At 40.3% G+C, this 20,089-nt stretch overlaps 2 protein-coding genes across 6 annotated transcripts in view; both read right to left on the bottom strand.

Annotated features, from left to right (window-relative positions):
• Nucleotides 1-20,089, bottom strand: part of LOC147158909 (steroid hormone receptor ERR2-like) — a 98,520-nt gene that overhangs the window by 31,596 nt on the left and 46,835 nt on the right. For 3 of the 5 annotated variants that reach the window (XM_086060852.1, XM_086060851.1, XM_086060848.1), the window contains exons 1-2: nucleotides 6,089-6,282; nucleotides 238-680 (exon numbers count right to left, since the gene is read on the bottom strand). In XM_086060852.1, coding sequence (XP_085916978.1) covers nucleotides 238-680; nucleotides 6,089-6,138 — 493 coding nt within the window. In that variant the 5' untranslated portion in view covers nucleotides 6,139-6,282. Of the gene's footprint in view, nucleotides 1-237; nucleotides 681-6,088; nucleotides 6,286-13,234; nucleotides 13,291-20,089 lie in introns of those variants that run through there. The other 2 variants (XM_086060849.1, XM_086060850.1) reach the window with 2 other exon arrangements.
• The window catches only part of flvcr2b (FLVCR choline and putative heme transporter 2b), a 70,683-nt gene continuing 57,072 nt past the window's right edge, over nucleotides 6,479-20,089 (bottom strand). The window contains exons 9-10 of the mRNA XM_086060847.1: nucleotides 13,235-13,290; nucleotides 6,479-6,617 (exon numbers count right to left, since the gene is read on the bottom strand). Coding sequence (XP_085916973.1) covers nucleotides 13,283-13,290 — 8 coding nt within the window. The 3' untranslated portion in view covers nucleotides 6,479-6,617; nucleotides 13,235-13,282. The remainder of the gene's footprint in view (nucleotides 6,618-13,234; nucleotides 13,291-20,089) is intronic.

A 20,089-nucleotide genomic window follows, 5' to 3' on the forward strand; every position in this document is an offset into this window, starting at 1 on the left:
TGAGAGAAAAAAAATGTAATACAGAAAACACCTTTAGTCATGTGAGGGGAAAAAAAGAATACAATTGTAACATTGTGAGAAAAAAAAGTTATACTACGAGATCCTTTAATGACAATAAAGTCATTAATATTGCAAGAAGCGAAAAATGAAGAATTGGTTTTTATCTTACTCGCAAAAACGTAATTGTTCGCACCATGACGCTCATGTGACGCGAATGTGGGCGGAGTCCGGCACTACCTTGTATGGTCCTTTTGAAGAACGCTTTGCAGGCCTCGCAGGAGGCGACGCCGTAGTGGTAACCCGAGGCCACGTCGCCGCACACCAGGCACAACCTCTTGGGGATGGCGTTGAGCATGTACTCGCACTTGATGGCCGACTCGTCCGCCAGGCCGCCGGAGCAGTCGTCGTAGCGCCGCAGACAGGCCCCGCCTCCTCCCCCTCCCCCTCCCCCTCCCATGCCGTGCAAGCCCGGGCTGAACATGGGCGGCGAGTCCAGGGCGTGGGAACGCGTGCCGCCGCCCACGTTGACGTAGCCGCCGCTGGCGTCCGAGTTGCCGCTGGGGCTGTGGCGGCTGCCCGTGTCCACCAGGGACGACGACGGGCTGGACGGCTCCGTCTTCACGTAAGAGCCGCAGCTGGACGACAGGTGGCGCTCCTCTGAGGGCATTCGACCCAGCAGCCTGCGCACAAAAGACGAAATCAGCATCCAATGACTCACCACAAATACAAATATGGAAAATGCTTCCTGTCATTTCAATTAGCGTTCGAATATTTTAGTAGTCCGACGCCCCACTGACAATTCCATCCAAAAATGAATAGAGAAAATTTTTCATTTAAAGTTCCTTTAACGCCATTAATTTTGGGCGGTAATGATTAATGTCATTAATGAATAAAAATTAAAATAATGATGAATAAAGAATAAAATAATAATAATTAAATGAATGTAAATAATTAATTCATTGAATTAAGTAATGATGAACTCAGCCTTAATATGAAAAGAAAAATGCACTGAGCTGTCACCAACGTCTTACAAATGCAATTATGCCATCTAGTGGCAGAAAAATGACCTCAAGACAAATCAATATCACACTCGTTTTTTTATAGTAACTAAATTTGATGAATTATTATGAAATAACTAAAAGATGCATCTATATTTTAACAGTAGTTTGACATTTTTGTTAACACGAGTATGAAAATTTGCGATGAATCGTGAGTTAACTATTGAAGTCGATGAATTACGATTAAAAATTTGAGTCAAGCCGGCAAAATCAAATGTCAAAATCTCAGCAAAAGAGTCATTTTTGTCATTTAAACGGCCTTCAAAAAGTCATCCGATATTAGCTTCTATGGGGCACTTGCTTAGCCGCTAGCTGCTAGCCGCTAACGCTGGAGCCGCCACAGTCTAATACAATGTCAGCATAATGAGGACTTTTTTTTGTTTTTGCCATCCTTAATATTAGGACGACGTCGGTGGCAACGCTTTGCGAAACATCACAACTGCAGTCGGGAACAACTTCAAAATAAAAGCATACAAAGATAGCCATGTCATATGTCCATCCTATTATTAAATACGATTATTAACATTAGAACATTTTTAGGGACTTTTCTTTCTCCCATTTAAAATGTTTTTTTTCTTTTTTTTAGTGTGTCCTTCTACTTTGTGCTTGATCACATCAATTGATCCACAGTTTCACTTCCTGTTTTGTGTGTGTGTGTGTGTGTGTGGGGGGGGGGGGGTAGTGTCAGATCTGCTTATGCATTTTTAATTGTGCCAGGACGGCCATATGATGCTGTGTGTGCGTGCGTGTGTTTCTTTCTGTGGTTAATAAAACATTGGCAGGAAGTGACGTTCAATCGGTCGACGGCGGGGTTCGTTTTCTCGGCGCCTTCATTTCCTCTCAATATTAAGCTTTTAACTCGTGGTTGGAAAGCAATAAAAAAAAAAGGCTGTAAAACAAAAGAGAATATTTAGAAAAATTATTCGGTGAAAATTTCACCAGAATAATGGCTGAAATATTAATATCGTTTTCACGGCAATGCAGTCAAGCAAATGCACGCCTCCTCATTTGCATAATCATGCTTACAAAGAGTCACAAAACACGACACGGCCTGTTCAATGACACGGCAGCGGGCGAGAGATTTCCCACATGGATGATGTCTCCTCACCTGCCGGCTGACATCGACATCGGCGCCGGCAAATTGCTCTCCCCGCAAAGTCAACCCCCAACAACGGAGAGCAAACCAGCGGCGGCGACTTAAGCCGTCATTGGGAAGCGGAGCGAAAGGTTGAGGGACAGTTAGCATATTGATTTCATAAATAAACAGAGATGGCCATCGATCGCCTCGCCACTTATTTTGCATTTCAATTAGCGCCCGGAAGTCTAACCTTCAAACGTCTGCGCCGTCTTCGCAAACCGACCGACGCCGTCGCTTTCTGGCTGGCAAAATATATTCCTCAGACTGGAACATTTGAAACTTTTTTCCTGAAGTCGTTTTAGCGTCAACTTGTCCTTGGTTTTGTTCAGTCCATGAAGACCATTTTTGAAAGAAATTCACAGATCGTGATGAGAACAAACTGGAAATATCATTGAAATGTCATTTTACAACTCACAATAATTTAATAGGCAAATACGTTGTCATTGTGCTTAAGTCGACTTTTAAGGTATCGGTACTGGTTTTATTCATTAAAAAAAGTATTTGATTATTATTTTTTTTTTATAAAAAAAAAAAATTATTTGAAGAGAATTGTTTGATGTTATCCGCTACAAAAGTGATTTGTGACGGATGCGTTGGCTTTCTATCAATTTCCAAAAGGACGGATAAAAAAAAATATATATATATATTTTCGGACAATAACATTGAAATATCACAAGAAAACAAACTGTCGTCCTCCAAGAATAATGTTGAAATATTCCGATAAAAGAGCTTGTCATTTTACACGGATAATGAAATAAGGAAAAATGTTGTTTGAGTTTTCTGGTAAATACTACGAAAAAACGCTTGTTGTTTACGAATATCACAATGACAAAGTTTTCAATTTATGAAAACTAATAAATACGATTCCAATGTTGATTTTGCCAGTTTAGAAACCACTCATTTTGCCCCTCAAAAATTTGACGTGATCACAGTTAAAACATTTTTTGTACAAAATTAATGAAGCTACGATTAACGCATCGCTTTGGCCGAGTCATGCTAGCTTAAGAATTGTTGACGTAGCGTTCGTTTTCTTCTTCTTCTCATTGTGACCATTTTGAAAGAAAGAGGGGAGAGTTGCTTTTTATCGTTGCACCACATTCTAAAAAAAAACCCCGGATATTTGTTCTTCTACTTGAGTAGCGAGTGCGGGTGCGAGTCCTTCGACTCTCTCGACAAACGCGCGCAAACGAGACAAGTTTGCGCGAAGCTAACACCATTAGCGGCGTTGACGCAACGCAAACGACGTCGGCGAATGAAGTCGAGAAGAGGAGACGTGACGGTGACGATCAATTCAGCAAACTCGTCGGAGGCAGTCGTCGCCTTTGAAGGTCAAAGGTCGGGGGCGTGCGGTGACGGCGACGTGGACAGATGAGCAGAGATGAGATATTCGATCGAAAATAGTCTTTAGGCTTTTTCTTTTTTTTGCCTGATGCTATTTCAATGCATCGGAGGTATCCGTGTGAAAAGCATTTTTTTGGTTCATGTATTTATTGATATATTGATTTTATGATTTATAAACTCAAATAACTGTAGAAATCATTAGATTGATATTTTATTTGCATTACATTCTCTGATTGTATCGAACGACAATTTGTGTATGAGATCAATAAAGTTGGATTATTTGCTGGTGGAATTCGCAAAAATTGGCAAAAACTTCACGTCAAAATACGGAAAAATTGGGAACGGTTGGATGTGTGTATATATATATATATATATATATATATATATATATATATATATATATATAATTTTGTCTTATATTATTAAATTTCTTTATTTAACAGGGTCATTGCACAAACCAGAAATAGCTCCATGCTTTACACGGTGAACTGATCAAATCACACAAAGACATTATTTTATGTGACAAATACCATTTTCAAAGACAATTCAGGCAAAGCTAAATAGGAAATCTAATTTGGGGGTTGGTTTTTTTTCTTTCCTTATATTGCGTTTGTGTGTGCGCAGCAATGCACAACGCGGGGAGATAATGCTATGCTACAAACGCCACTAAAATTAGAAACCAGCTCAGTGTGCTATCATATGCGTTGTATCAGTGTGTGTGTGTGTGTGTGTGTGTGTGTGCGTGTGTGTGTGCGCGCGCGTGCGTGTTCGCTAGCGCTCGTGGCGAGGGTCCCAATGGGAACAGAGATGAAATGGATGATTCCACATTTTTGGCTGAAACGGATTGAAAACGACATTTTGACTTTGTTTCTACATGTTGTGTATAAATAAATAATACAAATTAATAATAAATATGTCTAATAAAAATTGTAAAAATGAAACTGTTAAAAAAAAGCTGGTGATTTCACATCACACAATTATGTACAATTTAAAGCAAAATTACAATGAGATGGGAAAAAATGTTTTGTGATTATATTGTATGTAAAAAATAATAAAATGTTTTCGTTTGAATGAAAAATTATTTAAAACATGTTTCTAGTTTAAAAGTCTTTTGTGTAAATATATATCTTTTTTTCCAATCTGATTTTTTTTATTTTTTTTTACATCATAGAAATGAACTCAAATTCTTTTGATTACAGGAAAACTCGAGAACATTCTATTTGGGCTTAACTAACAATAACTTACTAACGACACACGTGTTGTTGTGAAAAAGCCGTCCAGGCGGACGGTTTGCAACTTTGGCTTCCAATTTGGAAAGTTTTGTAATGAAGTCACAGCAGTTTACTTGCCGGTCAAAACACTTTTTCAATAACAATTTTGGACTATCAGCTCAATTTGACGCGCTTGCGAACGACGTATGCTGCTAAATGACGACATATTCTTCTTAACTTAATACAGTTTGTCCACTTTTAAATGATCTTATATGATGATATGAAACTCTTGAATATCATCATAATAATAATAATAATGAAAGTACAGTTTCAGAAGTTATTAAACGTGTGAAGTGAATACAAATGTTTACATTTGAAGTCGAGTTGAAAGCCAATCAGGAACAATTCAACGATTTGGACTTAAGACTTAATTGCTGAGCGATTTGAAATGAAAAATTGTTGACACGTTCGCCGACAAAGACGTCGGTTCGTTTTTGCCTTGTTGTTTATTTTGTCCTGCCGTTTCCCATCTTCTCAATTAGAGAGTTGCGCAAAGTGTCAAGCGAGTTAAAACTCTCCAATCCCATCTTGAGCTTAACATTAAGAGGATCCCACCGCGGCGTCTCGCAGGCGCACTTGGGAGCCAAAAGACCCTCGTGTTGCGTGCAGCCAACGCAAACGCAAACCTCGGACCGCAGCCGAAGCTCACATTGAAAGTCATTTTCAATTCCGTGGCTTCTTTTTTGCACTTCTGCTAACGCGACGTTTGCGTTTTGTTGAATGTAAACAATTCAAAAGTCGCGATCATTTCGAATCCTCCCTAAATTATTTGTAAACATGATTAACCGTCTTATTACGGTATATTAGGTCAAATGTAGTCATTTTTAAGTAAAAAAAAAAAAAGTTCTTTGTGGGTATTCAATGACAATTTAAATATTTGTAACTTTTTATGAACAACTTTAAACATTCTGTGAAAGGTAAAAAAAAAAAAAAAAACACTGCAGCACGACACACTCATGCAAACTATTTAATAAATAAATAAATACAAATATGAATATAGACCTATATTCGATTATCATTAACGATTATTAACAATTGTTTTTCATTGTTTTGACACTTTTGGCTCATTAAAAACAGGCCAAGAACATTATTGTTTGCAATAAAAAAATTAATTAAAAAAAGCCGAATCTACTTTTCCGACGCTAATGTGGATCCTGACGCCAACCCCAGCATTCATTTGCAATTTGCAGCCGTTGACTTTGCAAGACTTTCGGGATGAACTTAGCGACTGGAAAAAAAAAAAAGAAAAAAAAAAGAGCAAGAGTCAAAGATGCACTTACTGGTTGTGGTAGCAGAGCGGGTCGGGGATGCACAGTTCGGAAACATCCATCAGTCGGCGTGACGCATTCCTGGTGTTGCAAAAAAACAAAACAAAAACAAAAAAAAACTGCTTGGAAAAGAAGACGGCGGAAGGTGGACGTCAGTCCCCGAGTGTCCGCATTATGTCAGGATGTTGCCGGGGGTTTTCCCTTTTCTCCCTTCCTCCCCCCTCCCCTCCCCTGTCAAACTCCTCCAAGGCTACTCGGCGGGATGAAGAAGAAGAAGAGTGCGAGGAGCGAGCGAGGGATGAAGAGGCGGACGGACGAAGCGATGCAGCTGCAGGGACGGCGAGAGAGCGCGCGTGCGTGAGAGAGGACGTCTCCATTGAAGACGCGGAGGTGCTTTAAGTGCGGAGGGGCGGGGCTTGCATACGGATGGCGCTGATGCTATTGGGTCACGCCAAAGGGGGCGGTCCTCACGACGGCCAATCACAAAGGAGTGAGGAGGGGGAAGGCGTCCACTCATTCCACGGGAGAGACACTTCGATAGCTAATTGAAAAAAAAGAAATAGTCAGCTCAACTAGCAACAAGCAGCATTTTGGATGATAATAAGGAACAATTCTTGATAAAAAAAATATATAAAAAAAGACCTACAAGCTGTTTATTGACATTTCCAGTCAAACTCAACCTAAAAAAGTCATTATATGTCATGCATTTAAAACAACCACTAGCTGCCTTAGGAAAGTCTGCTAAGCTAAATGCTAACAAAAAAAAATGCTACAGACATGCTAACTGAAAGAGCGCAGCGTCGTCATGCGATAACCTTCAATCGAAGATTATATGAACACAAAGTCAGCACATAGAACAGATATAAGAATATGCACTCATAAACTCTTTATCCTCTGCAAAGAACGACTAATATTTTTGCATCTTACCAACTTACATTATTTACTTTAGTATTATGTTTAGTTTTGCACTGATTTTATTATTGTAATTTTTTTTGTAGTTTTGGACTTTTTTTTAAAGCGTTTTTGTACTGATTTTTTGGGGACTTTCTGTGAAGCGTCTGAGTACCCTGAAAAGCGCTATAAAAAAAATAAATGTATTATTATTATTATTATTATTATTAATATGTCCGTATGTTTGGATTATACTGCCCCCAGGTGGCTGAGGTGTGAACACCACAAGGAGCAGCACAATGTACAGTATCATGAGATGAATAGAAAACATCCATTTCTTTACATCCTATTTAATGATGTCATTAGGTGTGGCAATTGGCTCTGTATCGCCCCCTACGTGACCGGAGTAGAACAGAAGTTGAGTAAGACAGACAGACTGCGTGTGGGAAAGGCGGGAGTTGTTGTTGGAGGGTCACGCGAGGCGTTTACGCCAGTTGGCCAGCGAGAGGCACGTCCGACGGGAAGCGGACTGTTTACGGCGTTATACGGGCTCAGGGTTAGCTTACGGCCGGCGGCTAAAGTGTTCCCGTTGCGCTTTCATCGCACCCGGATTTCCGTTTGAAGCAACGGCAGCTGCTTCCCACACCGTCCCACCAATCGCACCGCTAAGTAGGAAAAGCAGGGGGGGATTTAGGAAGCACTCAACGCCCCGCACCCGCACCCCCCAAAAATAAAATAAAAGATACAGCATGTTGGAAATTAAGATCACACCTCTGGAATGATCCTGTTTTCTGACATTTTATTCAGTAAATCCTACAGAAGCGCTCAGTGCTGCGCTCTGTGGCAGAAGGTGGTATTACACCTTATGTGGGCGACTGTAAATTCTTCTGTTCTATACAGAACAGGAAAAAAAAGCGAGGACTTTTAAAAAAAAACACTTAAAAGATTAGCTAACGGGCACAATAAAAGCGCAAATAACAAAGTGTGAGTTGACTGTATTGCTTTGTTTCCCATAAATTTTGTTTGAAGTACAAAAAGTCACAAAAATAACTTAATTTCGATGGAAGACCAAAACTGCCAAAATTCAAAATAAAATAAATGACATAATAAATAAAAGTGAAAATAAAACGGATATAAAAAAAATATAATTTGAAAATTTAATTTAAAAAAATACATATAAATGAAAATAAAAACTATATATATATATATATATATATATATATATATATATATATATATATATATATATATATATATATACACATTTTATTTAGTCATTCATTTATTTTGAATTTTGGCAGTTTTGGTCCTCCATATGAATTCTAACTTTACAGAAATGTCATGAAATTAAATGTAAACAAGATTTTTAAGCACAAAAATGATGTCACATAATGCAAATGTCTTGTCTTAAAAAACATGAAAACTCTTAACAGGGAATAATATTTGATAGTATCTTGTAACCCCCCCCCCCCCCCCTCTTCAAAGCCACTTCATTCGGGATCAATACGAAAGCCATCACGCGCGCTCGTTACCGATCACAGACCAGAAGCCTCGAGGACAGAGACATCACCCCCCCCCCCGCCCAACCTCCCTCCCTTTTTTTTTTTTTTTTTAAATAACAAGAATTATACATTTTCTTTTGCTGTCACTTTAGATCAGAGTCACTGGAGGCCAAAAGAAAGAAAAAAAAGTGGGGGGGGGGGGGCTGATTAATAAACGGAGCGCTGCATTCAATTAAATTCCTGATCAATATTTTGGCATGAATGTACTTTCTGGTGGAGGGAGATTCCGTTGATCTGATTAAGACATCCAGACATAATCAATAGAGGGGAGATGTTGATTTTTCTAATGAGACGCGCAGAAAAAAAAGAAAAAAAAAAAAAGAACAGATGACAAATAGGACTGAAATTTGTCCATTTGAAAAGATTTTCAAGAGGACGACGCCCGTTGGGCTCGTTTGAAGGAATTGTTTGGATTGCATTTTTAAAATTGTGGGAGGAATGTTTTTTTCAAGTTTTTGGTTGTTGCCTTGCTTGGCGGTCTGACATGTGAAATCTCGGGAGGCCAGCGCGCCTGCAATCCGGCTATCACGCTAGCGCTAAAGCAAAAGCGGCTAATCCAATCATTAGGTCTGTGCCGAAGCAAAACAGATTTCCAGCTTCCAAGAAGCTAAGCAGCTCACCAAAAAGGCCGCGTACAAATGGACAAACATGTTCATCGAAAGCCATCATTGAGGTTTTTTTTTACATGGCGGCCGATTTTAAGGACAACTCGCCCAATTCCCAAATGAGTCGCCACGAAATTGAGCATTTTGTCGGTGAGTGTGTTTTGCGAGGGTTCAAGCGAGATTTTGCGATCTCCGCCGAAGATCCAGATCTTCGTGAGAACGGAAATAAAAATGGCTGCCATATTGGAACGCTCTAAAAACAGCACAAAAAAAATAATAAAAAAATAAAAAAACAGCTGGGTCAAAAAAGAGAAAAAGTACAGATGACATTCTTTGTGTTAACACGGACGAATTGCAAATGGACTTTTGTGTCCGAACATCAAGTGGATGTTGAATTCCGGATAAATGATTGAAACGTCAGCAAAATATGATTTGTAATTTTCACTACATTAAACTACTCGTCATTTATTTTTATGATTTAATATTGTACTGGGCAGATAGGTCCAAGCTTTGCGTACTTGGTAGCTACCGATACCAAGTACCGATACCATTAGTATTTTGAATTAGGGATAGACCGACGGCTGATTATCTGCAACGAAATTGGGCATTTTGACGAATATCACGATCTGCCTTTTAAAAAGTTTTTATTTTAATCTCAGGGAACTATTTTCTTTTTAAATTTCAGTTAACTTTATAAGAGATGATGCTGACACTGGGAACTTTCTGAACCTTTTGTTTTTGTTAGTTTAAAATTTCATTTTTTTTTTTAATTTCGGAGAAAAAAATATTTACTGTAGAAAACTATAGAGAGCTACTTTCCATTTAGATGTACTGATAACCTTAAGATTTTGTTAGCAATTTAAGATTGTATTGTCTAAGATTATTATTTTTTTAATCTACATTTTGCTTTAAGACATAACAAAGTCAAGATTTGTATTTTTTTTTTTAAATCGACGGCAATATCTTTTCCCTCGCTTTTTACTGAAAACAAATATCGGCTTCAAATATCGGTTAATGGCTTCCTTGTCAGCTAATAATCGGCATCTGTAAAACCATGGAAAAAAACCATATCGGTCGAGCTCTACTTTGGATAGACAAAATGTATGCCGTAGCAAAATAGGCTAGCTAACATAAACCCACTTTTTTTTTTTTTGTCTTGCTCCAAGCAAAATTCGCTTCCATTGTTCGGACGCAGCTCCTAATCCAGCGATGACTTTCCTCGGGTCGAACCTCCCACCCAACCTGAGCGTGGTGCGGGGGGTGCGGGGGGGGGGGTTGCGGGGGTGACCCCTGTTGGCGTATATCGCAAGCGCAGCAGTCACATTGCTCCGTCATGCGCGCAGACTGCTTACGAGAAGCGGCGGGGAAGCTTTCATATTTCGCACTCAGCGTTTTTGGGCGGGATAATTTTGGCAGCCTTTAAGCATATCGCTGGCGTAACAGGAGGATAAAAATAAACGGCCGGCGCGAGAGGGGCTATATCGGGCCCGCCTAATCTTGTATGCCGAGGCGTTGTGGCAGCTAAACGTCTGCCTTTTGCTCCATTCAATGAGATTAAAGCTCCTCCTCCCTCCCTGCTTCGTGCCCGAAGACCAAGGAAGAGTCGAACTGATGAAAAGGCCGCCGACGGCGTCAATGACGCGAGCCGGCGGCTTCGACGAGCGCCGCGGAACCAGACAATTAGGCCAGCAGACACACCAGGCCACTTTTGAATATTTCAGTCAGAAAATTCACTTTTCAATGAGGTTCCGTGAGCAAATCCCCCCCCAATGCCGCTAGGCAAGTAGCTTGCTAAGCTAACATTTGAACCAAACGCTACAGTCGTCGTCATCGATGCTCATTCTGGGCAGAAAAAATACTGAACTGGGGGCTCAACATGACGGCAGACTTTGATATGAAATACAGTATTCTTTATCCCCTGCAAAGAATGACCGGCTCACTTCTCTGTCTTCGTGTCTATCCAGCGCATGTCTGCATTATACTGCCCCCAAGTGGCCGAGGCAGCACAATGACCATTGAAAATGAAGTTTAATATTATAGCGTGCTATTTTCCTCAATAAATACACATTACAAAAAAATATTTTTTTTTATTGAAAAAAGGCTGGAATAGATTTGTTTCAATGGGGAAAGACTAAGAGTATTTTTGGGGAATTTTTTTATGAATGAATCTCTCTACTGTAATTATTTCCCGTGAAATACATTTTGCGCCGCTGACGTCAGTGAACGAGCGTCGTTCCAACGGCTTCGCTCAATCGACACTTTCAAGACCGCGAGGGAGTCGGCTAATGCCGTTAAAAAAGTTGGGTGGAGAAAGAAAAAAAAAACCCCGCAGCTTTAGGAAGTTCTCAGTACCTGGGAAAGGAGGCTGTTCCTGTTCCTGGAGGCTTTTGCGCTATTGTCTGATAGTAAAAGCTCGACTCTTTTGGGCCTTGTTGCTTCTCTGTGAGCTCAAGTGCTGGATTTTAGCGCGCGCTCGTCCCACGAGGGCAAAAAAGCTTTGCCGAAGTTGGAGGAGGGTTATATCAAGTTCACTCGCTAATGCTCTTTCAGTGCGAGGCAAACTTTTTTTTTTTTTTAATAACAATCAGAATAAATACATAAATAAAAAAAATAAAAAAAGACAAAATATGAGGTTGGGAATGTTCGCCAGCGCATGTTTGCAAGTTCAATCAAAATCCTGTGGGCTTTCCAAATACTAATACATATCTGGAGGGAAATCAATGCTCGATACCAGTAAACGCTCGGGTAGCCACCGATACCAAGTACCGATACCACTAGTACTTTGAATTAGGGATAGACCGACGGCTGATTATCTGCAACGAAATTGGGCATTTTGACGAATATCACGATCTGCCTTTTAAAATGTTTTTATTTTAATCTCAGGGAACTATTTTCTTTTTAAATTTCAGTTAACTTTATAAGAGATGATGCTGACACTGGGAACTTTCTGAACCTTTTTGTTTTTGTTAGTTTAAAATTTCAGGGTTTTTTTTAATTTCGGAAAAAAATATTTACTGTAGAAAACTATAGAGAGCTACTTTCCATTTAGATGTAATGATAACCTTAAGATTTTGTTAGCAATTTAAGATTGTATTGTCTAAGATTATTTTTTTTTATCTACATTTTGCTTTAAGACATAACAAAGTCAAGATTTGTATTTTTTTTTTAATCAACGGCAATATCTTTTCCCTCGCTTTTTACTGAAAACAAATATCGGCTTCAAATATCGGTTAATGGCTTCCTTGTCAGCTAATAATCGGCATCTGTAAAACCATGGAAAAAAAACCATATCGGTCTGGCTCTACTTTGGATAGACAAAATGTATGCCATAGCAAAATAGAATTTTTAGAATTTTCCCTTCAAATTGCGTAACATGAAAGCCAATTTTCTGTTCTTCTCATTTCAGTTCCTGATCATAAAGTGGCCACAAGAGGGCGACTGACACTGATCGGCATTCGTAACTCCTGTTCCCGTGGTCCGGGCGTTCATTCAGGTCCACCTGGTTGTTTACCCCCCCCAAACCCCCCTCCCCCCCCCCCCTACCTTTTCCCCGACATTCAGCCGCATTAATTCCGTGATCGTCTTCCCCTCATTTTCTCCCTGGTTATGCATTTAATGTTTCCAATTTGCCGTCATGGCGGAAAAACGCCGCGAGAAGCTATAAATTCCCTTCTAATTCCAAATAATTAGGATTACACGGACCAGCGCTTTTCAATCAGCGAGATCATCCCGCTGATAGATGGCGGGATAACTGGTCATTGCGCCAGACATAAATATTGTGTCGTTCCATTAATCGGTTCTAATGAGGTGTCAGAGCTGCCAGTCATCCATCAAATGCAATTAGGAATAAACACATATGCATGGAGAGGGCTAATTAATAATTAGCAAAGCAAAGAAAACACTATTGGCAATTTAGCACACAATGACACAGCAGACCAAAAGCAATCTGCTCTGACACTCGCCCGCTTTCTTGCGCTTTTGTCATATTCGAAAACGCAAAACGCTCCTTTCAGTGAAAGAGAACAGAAAATACAAACTCAAGATTGATAGCGCCAAAGGAGTCAAGTAGAAAAAAAAAAAAAAAAAATGTATTCACAAACCTGCACGTCGACACTTTGTCCTCATCTTTTCAGACGGACCCACAAGAGTCATTGTCCTAAAAAAACAAAACAAAAAAACAAAGACATTTCACGAGGAGAATTCATCGTTTTCTGTTTACCGGAGACGCTCCGGCATCCGGTCGGGGTTGAGAGCAACCACGGAAAGTGGAACTCACTAATGCTTAAAAAACAAATTTAAATAACGCTATTTAGCAACTTCCAAAAATGTAACCCCCCCCCCCACCCCAAATGGGAACATATAACATTGGATAAATCCTCACAAAAACAAAAAAAAAACGTTTAAAACAAAAAAAAAGCTCAAATTTGCTAAACCTTTTCTGGATCTCTGGTGTAAAAAATACTAAATAAATTGATTTTAAAAAATGAAAATTTGCTAAATCCTCACAAAAAGAAAAACAAATGTTTAAAAACAACAACAACAAAAAACTTAAATTTGCTAAACCTTTTCTGGATCTATGGTGTAAAAAATACTAAAAAATTGATTTAAATTTTTTTAAATGAAAATGTGTTAAATCCTCACAAAAAGATTTTTTTTTTTTTAAACAAACAAAAAAAACCTTTTCTGGATCTATGGTGTAAAAATACTAAATACGTTGATAAAAAAAAAAAAAAGGAAAACCAAACAGTTAAAAATTGTCCAGAATTTTGCTCAAACACGGCTGAGCATCCCTGAACTCCCAAAAGTTTTTTTTGCCGATTAAAAAAAGTGACAAATATTAAAATAAATAAAAAGCAATACAAATCAACCCCCTGAAAAAGTGAGTTTTTTTGCCATTTCGTAAAATCTCATCGTTCCTTTTCCGACATGCAGCATTTTTTTTCTGACTACGTGCATGTGAATAGTTGTGAGGAGGCCACTGAGCTCTTGCTTGACCTGCACCCGGGCCCGCCCACGCCCGCCTCGGCTCATCCCAGCCGCGTCCAAGTGGACTTTTTGCGCCAGATGTGAAGAAATTCCCCGCGGACCCGCCTTCCATCTCCTCGCCAGCAAAGTGACAGAAGGAAGAACCGAAAGAGAGAGAGAGAGAGAAAAAGAAAAAAAGCAGCGTGTGTGCTGACGACGGAGGAAACGCGAGGAGCCGTTTCAAGCGGGCGGCGATACGGCGACCGCTCCGGCGCTAGCAACGAGGCAATTACGCGCGGGCGCGCGCTGAGGCCGACGACGGCAGCAAATCAATGCAAAATCATTTCAACATTTCAAAAGCGCGCTTCCCATCAACTCGCTCAACGTCTACGGTCAACTTGTCGTTTACATTTGTTTACTCCTGAGCACACCTTCAAAAAGTTACTTTGTTACATGACTGATTACTTGGGTTCAAAAGTAACTCATTTAGATTACAAGTTTCTTTTAGTAGTTACTTTCAGCGGATATTGAAAAAAAAAATTGTTTTCTTTTTTAAAGCTACATAAAACAAGGCCCGCAGAATATTGTGTTCTATTGCTATAAAAAACATGGAACCTACCAGATTTCTATCTGTTTCCGTTTTACAGCAATTAGCATTAGAATAGAGCTAAATGTCATCATTATTCGCACATCTATTTTGCTCTGCTGCCACCTGCTGGCCGTTTGTGTCATAACTACAATTTCTTCAACCGTTCTTTGCAGCTGAGAGGCTGCATCAAAGACTCCTGTATGCTCTAATATAAAAAATAAAAAAAACATAAAAATACGTCTTTGGGACACTTACAATTTTAAAATAAAACGTATTTATACGTTTTGGGGAGGAAATGAGTTAATTAATTAGTTCATGCTTTAACTTAGACAGCACTGGTCTTTGTGCATGTTTACATGGCCTTTCAAAACCCGCAATATTTGGGTTTTAAAAGTCTTGTTGACCGCATGTCAACAAGACAATGCTAGTTGAGTTTAGGGTCACATTGACATTTATTTTTATTTTTTTACACAAAACAAAATTGTCTCGGTGAGCCCAAACTTCTTTTTTTTTTTCCCCAAGAGAAAAAAGAAAAAAGAAAAAAGAAAAACCTGTAGAAGTGAATGCAGGTAAAAAAAAAGTCTCAAAGCTTGTTTGGTATCAGGAGAGATAAAGAAAATCCCAGAAGGGGAACAAACAAAAACTTATTTGGAATAACATGATTGATAAAATAAGAGCATAAAATTTTCCTAAAAACAATCAGATATTTTATTTTGAAGCCGTACGGCGCAGCTCTACCTTTAAGCGCCATCTCCTTCTCAAATGCTTTGTGTGTGTGCGTGCGTGCGTGTGTGTGCGTGTGTGTGCGTGGATTAGATATGACCTACTTTAAAGTTGCGTATTTGAATATGAAAAGGACGCCAGTGGGGGGAGCCCAAGGGAGCCAAACACCGGCTTCCTCTAAAATGTTAATTGTTTGGCTAATTGAAGGTATGTTCTTTGTCAGCTCGCACACTTTTTTTTGCCGCCTTCTCATCTACGCCAGCGAGCCGGCGCGAGCTAGCAAAGCTTTCACATCGTTTGACTGCACCGAAGGGGGCGCGCCGGCGCGTTTGGGCCGCTTTCAAGACAACTTAGCGCAGGCGCCCCGCTCGTCTGCCGCGCTTTGCAATTTCAAAAAGGGGAATAATTGCCCAGGGCGGCGGCGGGGGGGGGGGGGGGTAGCGTGGCCTGCGGATTCCCCGAGAGTGTCGCTGTGAAGTCGACGGATGGCGCGTCGATGGAGCGCGCGCCCGCCCGTCCGTCCGTCGCCGCGTTCGACCAACTTCCTCCCGAGCGATGGCGCCGCCGTTTACTGCTCACTGAAAGATCTGCGTTTTCAAAAGGAGCGCTAACGTTAGCTCCGTTGAGGGAAACGCGTGCAAAACGGCTCATTTAAGTTCAATTCCAAGTGACGTGTCACTCAATTGCCAGTGGGGGGGGGGGGGGGGGGGGCGGTGGGGGCGGTTTTAAAAAAAAAAAGTCCAAATTGAGCGGCGCCCTGAGAAACGAGTTTTACTGGAAATCGTTTGTTCCAGCATTCCCCAGAAAAACTAGAAAGGTCATATTATTCTTCACAGAGGATAAAGAATATATGACTGTGACGGTGATAGCACTGCAAAATAGATGCTACCTAGTGTTAGCATTAAGCTAACAGACTGAAAGGCTAAGCACTGTGCCACGTTCAATAAGTTTGAAAAGAGTGGTTTTAAAAAATGGAGTTATGTTTTTTGTGTGCTCTCTTAGCCATCCGTAGAAACCACCATGTCTAAATAGGAAAGTAGTAGTATTCGTTACAAAAGGCGTAATATGAATTGAGTATTTCCCGGAAAAACAAAAACCTAATATTATACTTTGTAATTCTTCACAGAGGATATAGCACTGTTAGCATTAAGCTAGCAGACTGAAAGGCTAAGTAATACGTTTGAAAATAGGTTCCTAAAAATGTGAGTTTTTGTGTGTGCGCTTTGTCAATCACCCGCAGAAGCCACAAGATGTCTAAATAGGAAAGTAGTAGTATTCGGTTAAAAAACTGTCACCGAAATGTGCAAATGCAGCTGGTGAATCAATTATTGCCAACCGCAATCTCAAAATCACCACACAACTATTTGTAGTCATCCGCTACTTCCTTGACAATCGCACCATGTTTTTGTCGTAAATTAAAAAAAAAATTTTTTTTTTAACAGCCTAAAAACTCAATGCGGGTCTCGTATGCGGCCATTTTTTTTTTTTTAATAATTCCGATTTTTTTGTAATCTGCTTCCCTGGACATGGCCGACTTGCTGATGTGGAACGCATCGCCTGCGACAAAATGAAGTGCAGTTGCAGAGACAACTTTACGAACAGTCCCTCGGAAGTGATCCATGGAAAGCGACAGGTGAAAGCGCGTTACCTCCTGCCAGGCATACTAAGCGGCGCGCCGCCATGACAGCGGCCATCAATGACAGTCAGCGGCCGCCGAGCGAAAGGGAAGCCGCCCCTTCGCCGGATGGACTGATGGCGCCGGCCCGTTGAGGTGCTATTTGTCTTGTGGGGGCCCGGTGAGGGAAGGAATAAAAAAAAAAGAAAAAGAAAAAGAAAAAAAAAGTCGTGGCGGAGGACAATCCGTCAGTGACAGTCATCGCTTTGCCGCCGAGCTGCACACGCCGTCCGCTCGCTCGCTCGCTCGCTCAAGTCAGCGCCACTGAAACAAGAGCGCCGGGCGGGACATGATTAAAAATATGCGGCGGGAAATGAAATGCAAATCTTTTGCACGCTAACGTAGCCAAGCTGCCTGGGAACATTTCAATGGATGGAGGGAAAAAAAAAAAGAAGTCATTTTCAACAAAAAAAAGCAGCCCAAAATCAGGATCGTGTTCAGGGATAAAGTTTGCAAGTCAGTTTTTCACGCCGCGTCTGGCACGACGAGAACGTTAGCCCTGAATTAGCCACGCGCCAACTGCGAGGAGTGCGGCAGCAAAACGGAGACTGCGGAGTCAGACCAAGGAGAAACTTTCTGTGGTTTTGGTTTTCATTACTTGACGTTTCAATCAAAAATGTGCTTTTTGACTGGAATGGAAAAAGACGTGAACTAAACTGTCAAAATTATAAATAAAATAAAATAAAATAAAATAAAATAAATAAAATAAAATAAAATAAAATAAAATAAAATAAAATAAAATAAAATAAAATAAAATAAAATAAAATAAAATAAAATAAAATAAAATAAAACAAAACTTTGCTGGAGCTCCACATGCAAGCCGGCGCGACTTCCTTATTCGCCGAGCCGCTCACTCGACCATTGAAAGGCAGCTTGCAACGGCGGAGTCCAACCCAAAACACACGTAGGACCGCCCCCTCATTTGAATATCATTTCATCCTGACAGAGCGTCTGCAGCTTGAAATAAATAAATGTGAGAGCAGAGCGTGTTTATTTATTGATTGATATTCAATTTTGTTTATTTTTGTATTTCCACATTTATTTTTATATTCATTTTTAGAATCTTGTTTTTTATTTTTGTATCCATTTTTACTTGTATTTATTTATTTGTGGGTAAATATATTTTTTGTTGTTTTTATTTCCATTTATTTCCATTTATATATTTTTTGCATTTAATTTTCTATTTTTTAAATCCATTTTTATTTTCACTTTTATTTATTTATTCACGAATCGATTTTTCATTCTGGCAGTTTTGGTTCTCCATCGTGAACGGCTCGGTCCGCTTCTCCGCTGCTGGTACTGAACAACTTTTATTGAACAAATAGTTTGGATCTTCATTTTTGCAAAACATCAAATGATTCCATACGCGTTTCCTCCTCAGGACTCTCGGCACGACATCATCGTTTGCTGCCGCGGCCGTTTGCGTCCGTCAACTGAAATTCAAACCTTGACCGCCAACTGACATGTTAACCGTTTTCACGATTTTTTTCCCCAGACTGACTCGATATCAATAAAGTTGCGCTGCGTTGACAGCGTTGCGGCCGAGTCACGTAGCAAACGTGCTAACTTTGGCGGCGCTTCCGAACTGGTGAGCGCAAATCCCGCCGGCGTCGGCGGCGCGCGAGAGTGAAGAAGCACGTGCGGTCGGGCCCCGGCGATAAGCGAGCGCGACGCGGCGCACCGGCAAAAAAACAAGACCGCCGCTTTTCAATCGGCTTTTCTTTTGAGCGCGGCGGGAATGATGAATTCCGGGTACGAGGCGGCGTGTTGCGTTATTAATATACATCAGGGTGACTGCAGGAGGACTCATTTGTTATTCTAATGGCACGCAATCGCCTTCGTGGTGGGGGGCCACTCTGAAAGGACCCCCCCCCATCCCCCCCCCCACCCACCTCTCAAAAAAAAAAAAAACTTAAACAAGAGCAATCACTGGAAGTGAATTTTAATCACGACTGCTCGAATTCAAAACGTTTTTATCATTTGCATGAGCTCAAAGAGTTGAAACGAAAAGACGGAAAGACGGAAATCCCAACACAGCGTGCGTCCGTCCGTCCGTCCGTCCGCTTCCTGGGAAAAAAAAAACTCCCTTTAAAAAGTGATAAGAGACAAAAAAAAACAAAAGCACGTTCAAGCGCTCCCTCTTTTTAGCGTGTGCGCTACTTTAAGCAAGAGCCGCCGGCGTCACCCCTGGAGGTCGTCAATCAGCTCGAGGGAACAAAGATGGAGTGAAAAGCGGGCGCGGGAGAGCGACCGTTACGGCGGAAGACGATAGATTGAATAATCAATAGTGACGGCGATAAACGGCAGCGGGAATTTATCTCAGTCCGGAGAGCCGCTCGCTGCCTGCGACGTATATTTCATACACTTTTTCAGCCATTGATTAGCTGCCCGCGTCGTTGCTAAATGACGTGTTTATTGATCGCGGCTGCTTTTTTTTTTTTTTTTTTTCGGCGACTTCGATAAAGAGATCAAGACGCGACTCCGCGGGAAGAACCGCGACCGGGAAAGCCGGCGATGGCCACCTAAAATATTGGACATTAAGACGTACATTATAAAAATTTACACAGCCGTCACTTTCTGTAGGCTTAAAAAGCAGGATTGAAGAGGGTTTGACTTTCGATCATCGTCGGCAAAAAACACAAAAACTTATTCTGTTAAAAAACATTAATTTGAACTATTTCTATTCGTTTAACATTTGTTTCCCACTTTTGTTAACAAGAGTATGAAAACCTAGAAAAAAAAATATTGTACATTTAGAACAGATGTAAAATTTGTGATTAATCGCGAGTTAATTAGTGAAGACATGCGATTAATTAAAATTTTTAAAAATGTAATCGCCTGACGCGCCTAATTTTTAATAATCATCTTGTCAGGCGATTACATTTTAAAAAATTTTAATTACTTTTTTTAATCGCAATTAATCACATGACTTCAATAGTTAACTCACGATTAAGCACAATTTTTATATCTGTTCTAAATGTACAATAAAAAAAATTCTAGGTT

The sequence above is a fragment of the Leptonotus elevatus genome, chromosome 18, assembly GCF_054856555.1.
Source record: "Leptonotus elevatus isolate MCC_2025b chromosome 18, RoL_Lele_1.0, whole genome shotgun sequence".
Classification (NCBI taxonomy): Eukaryota; Metazoa; Chordata; class Actinopteri; order Syngnathiformes; family Syngnathidae; genus Leptonotus; species Leptonotus elevatus.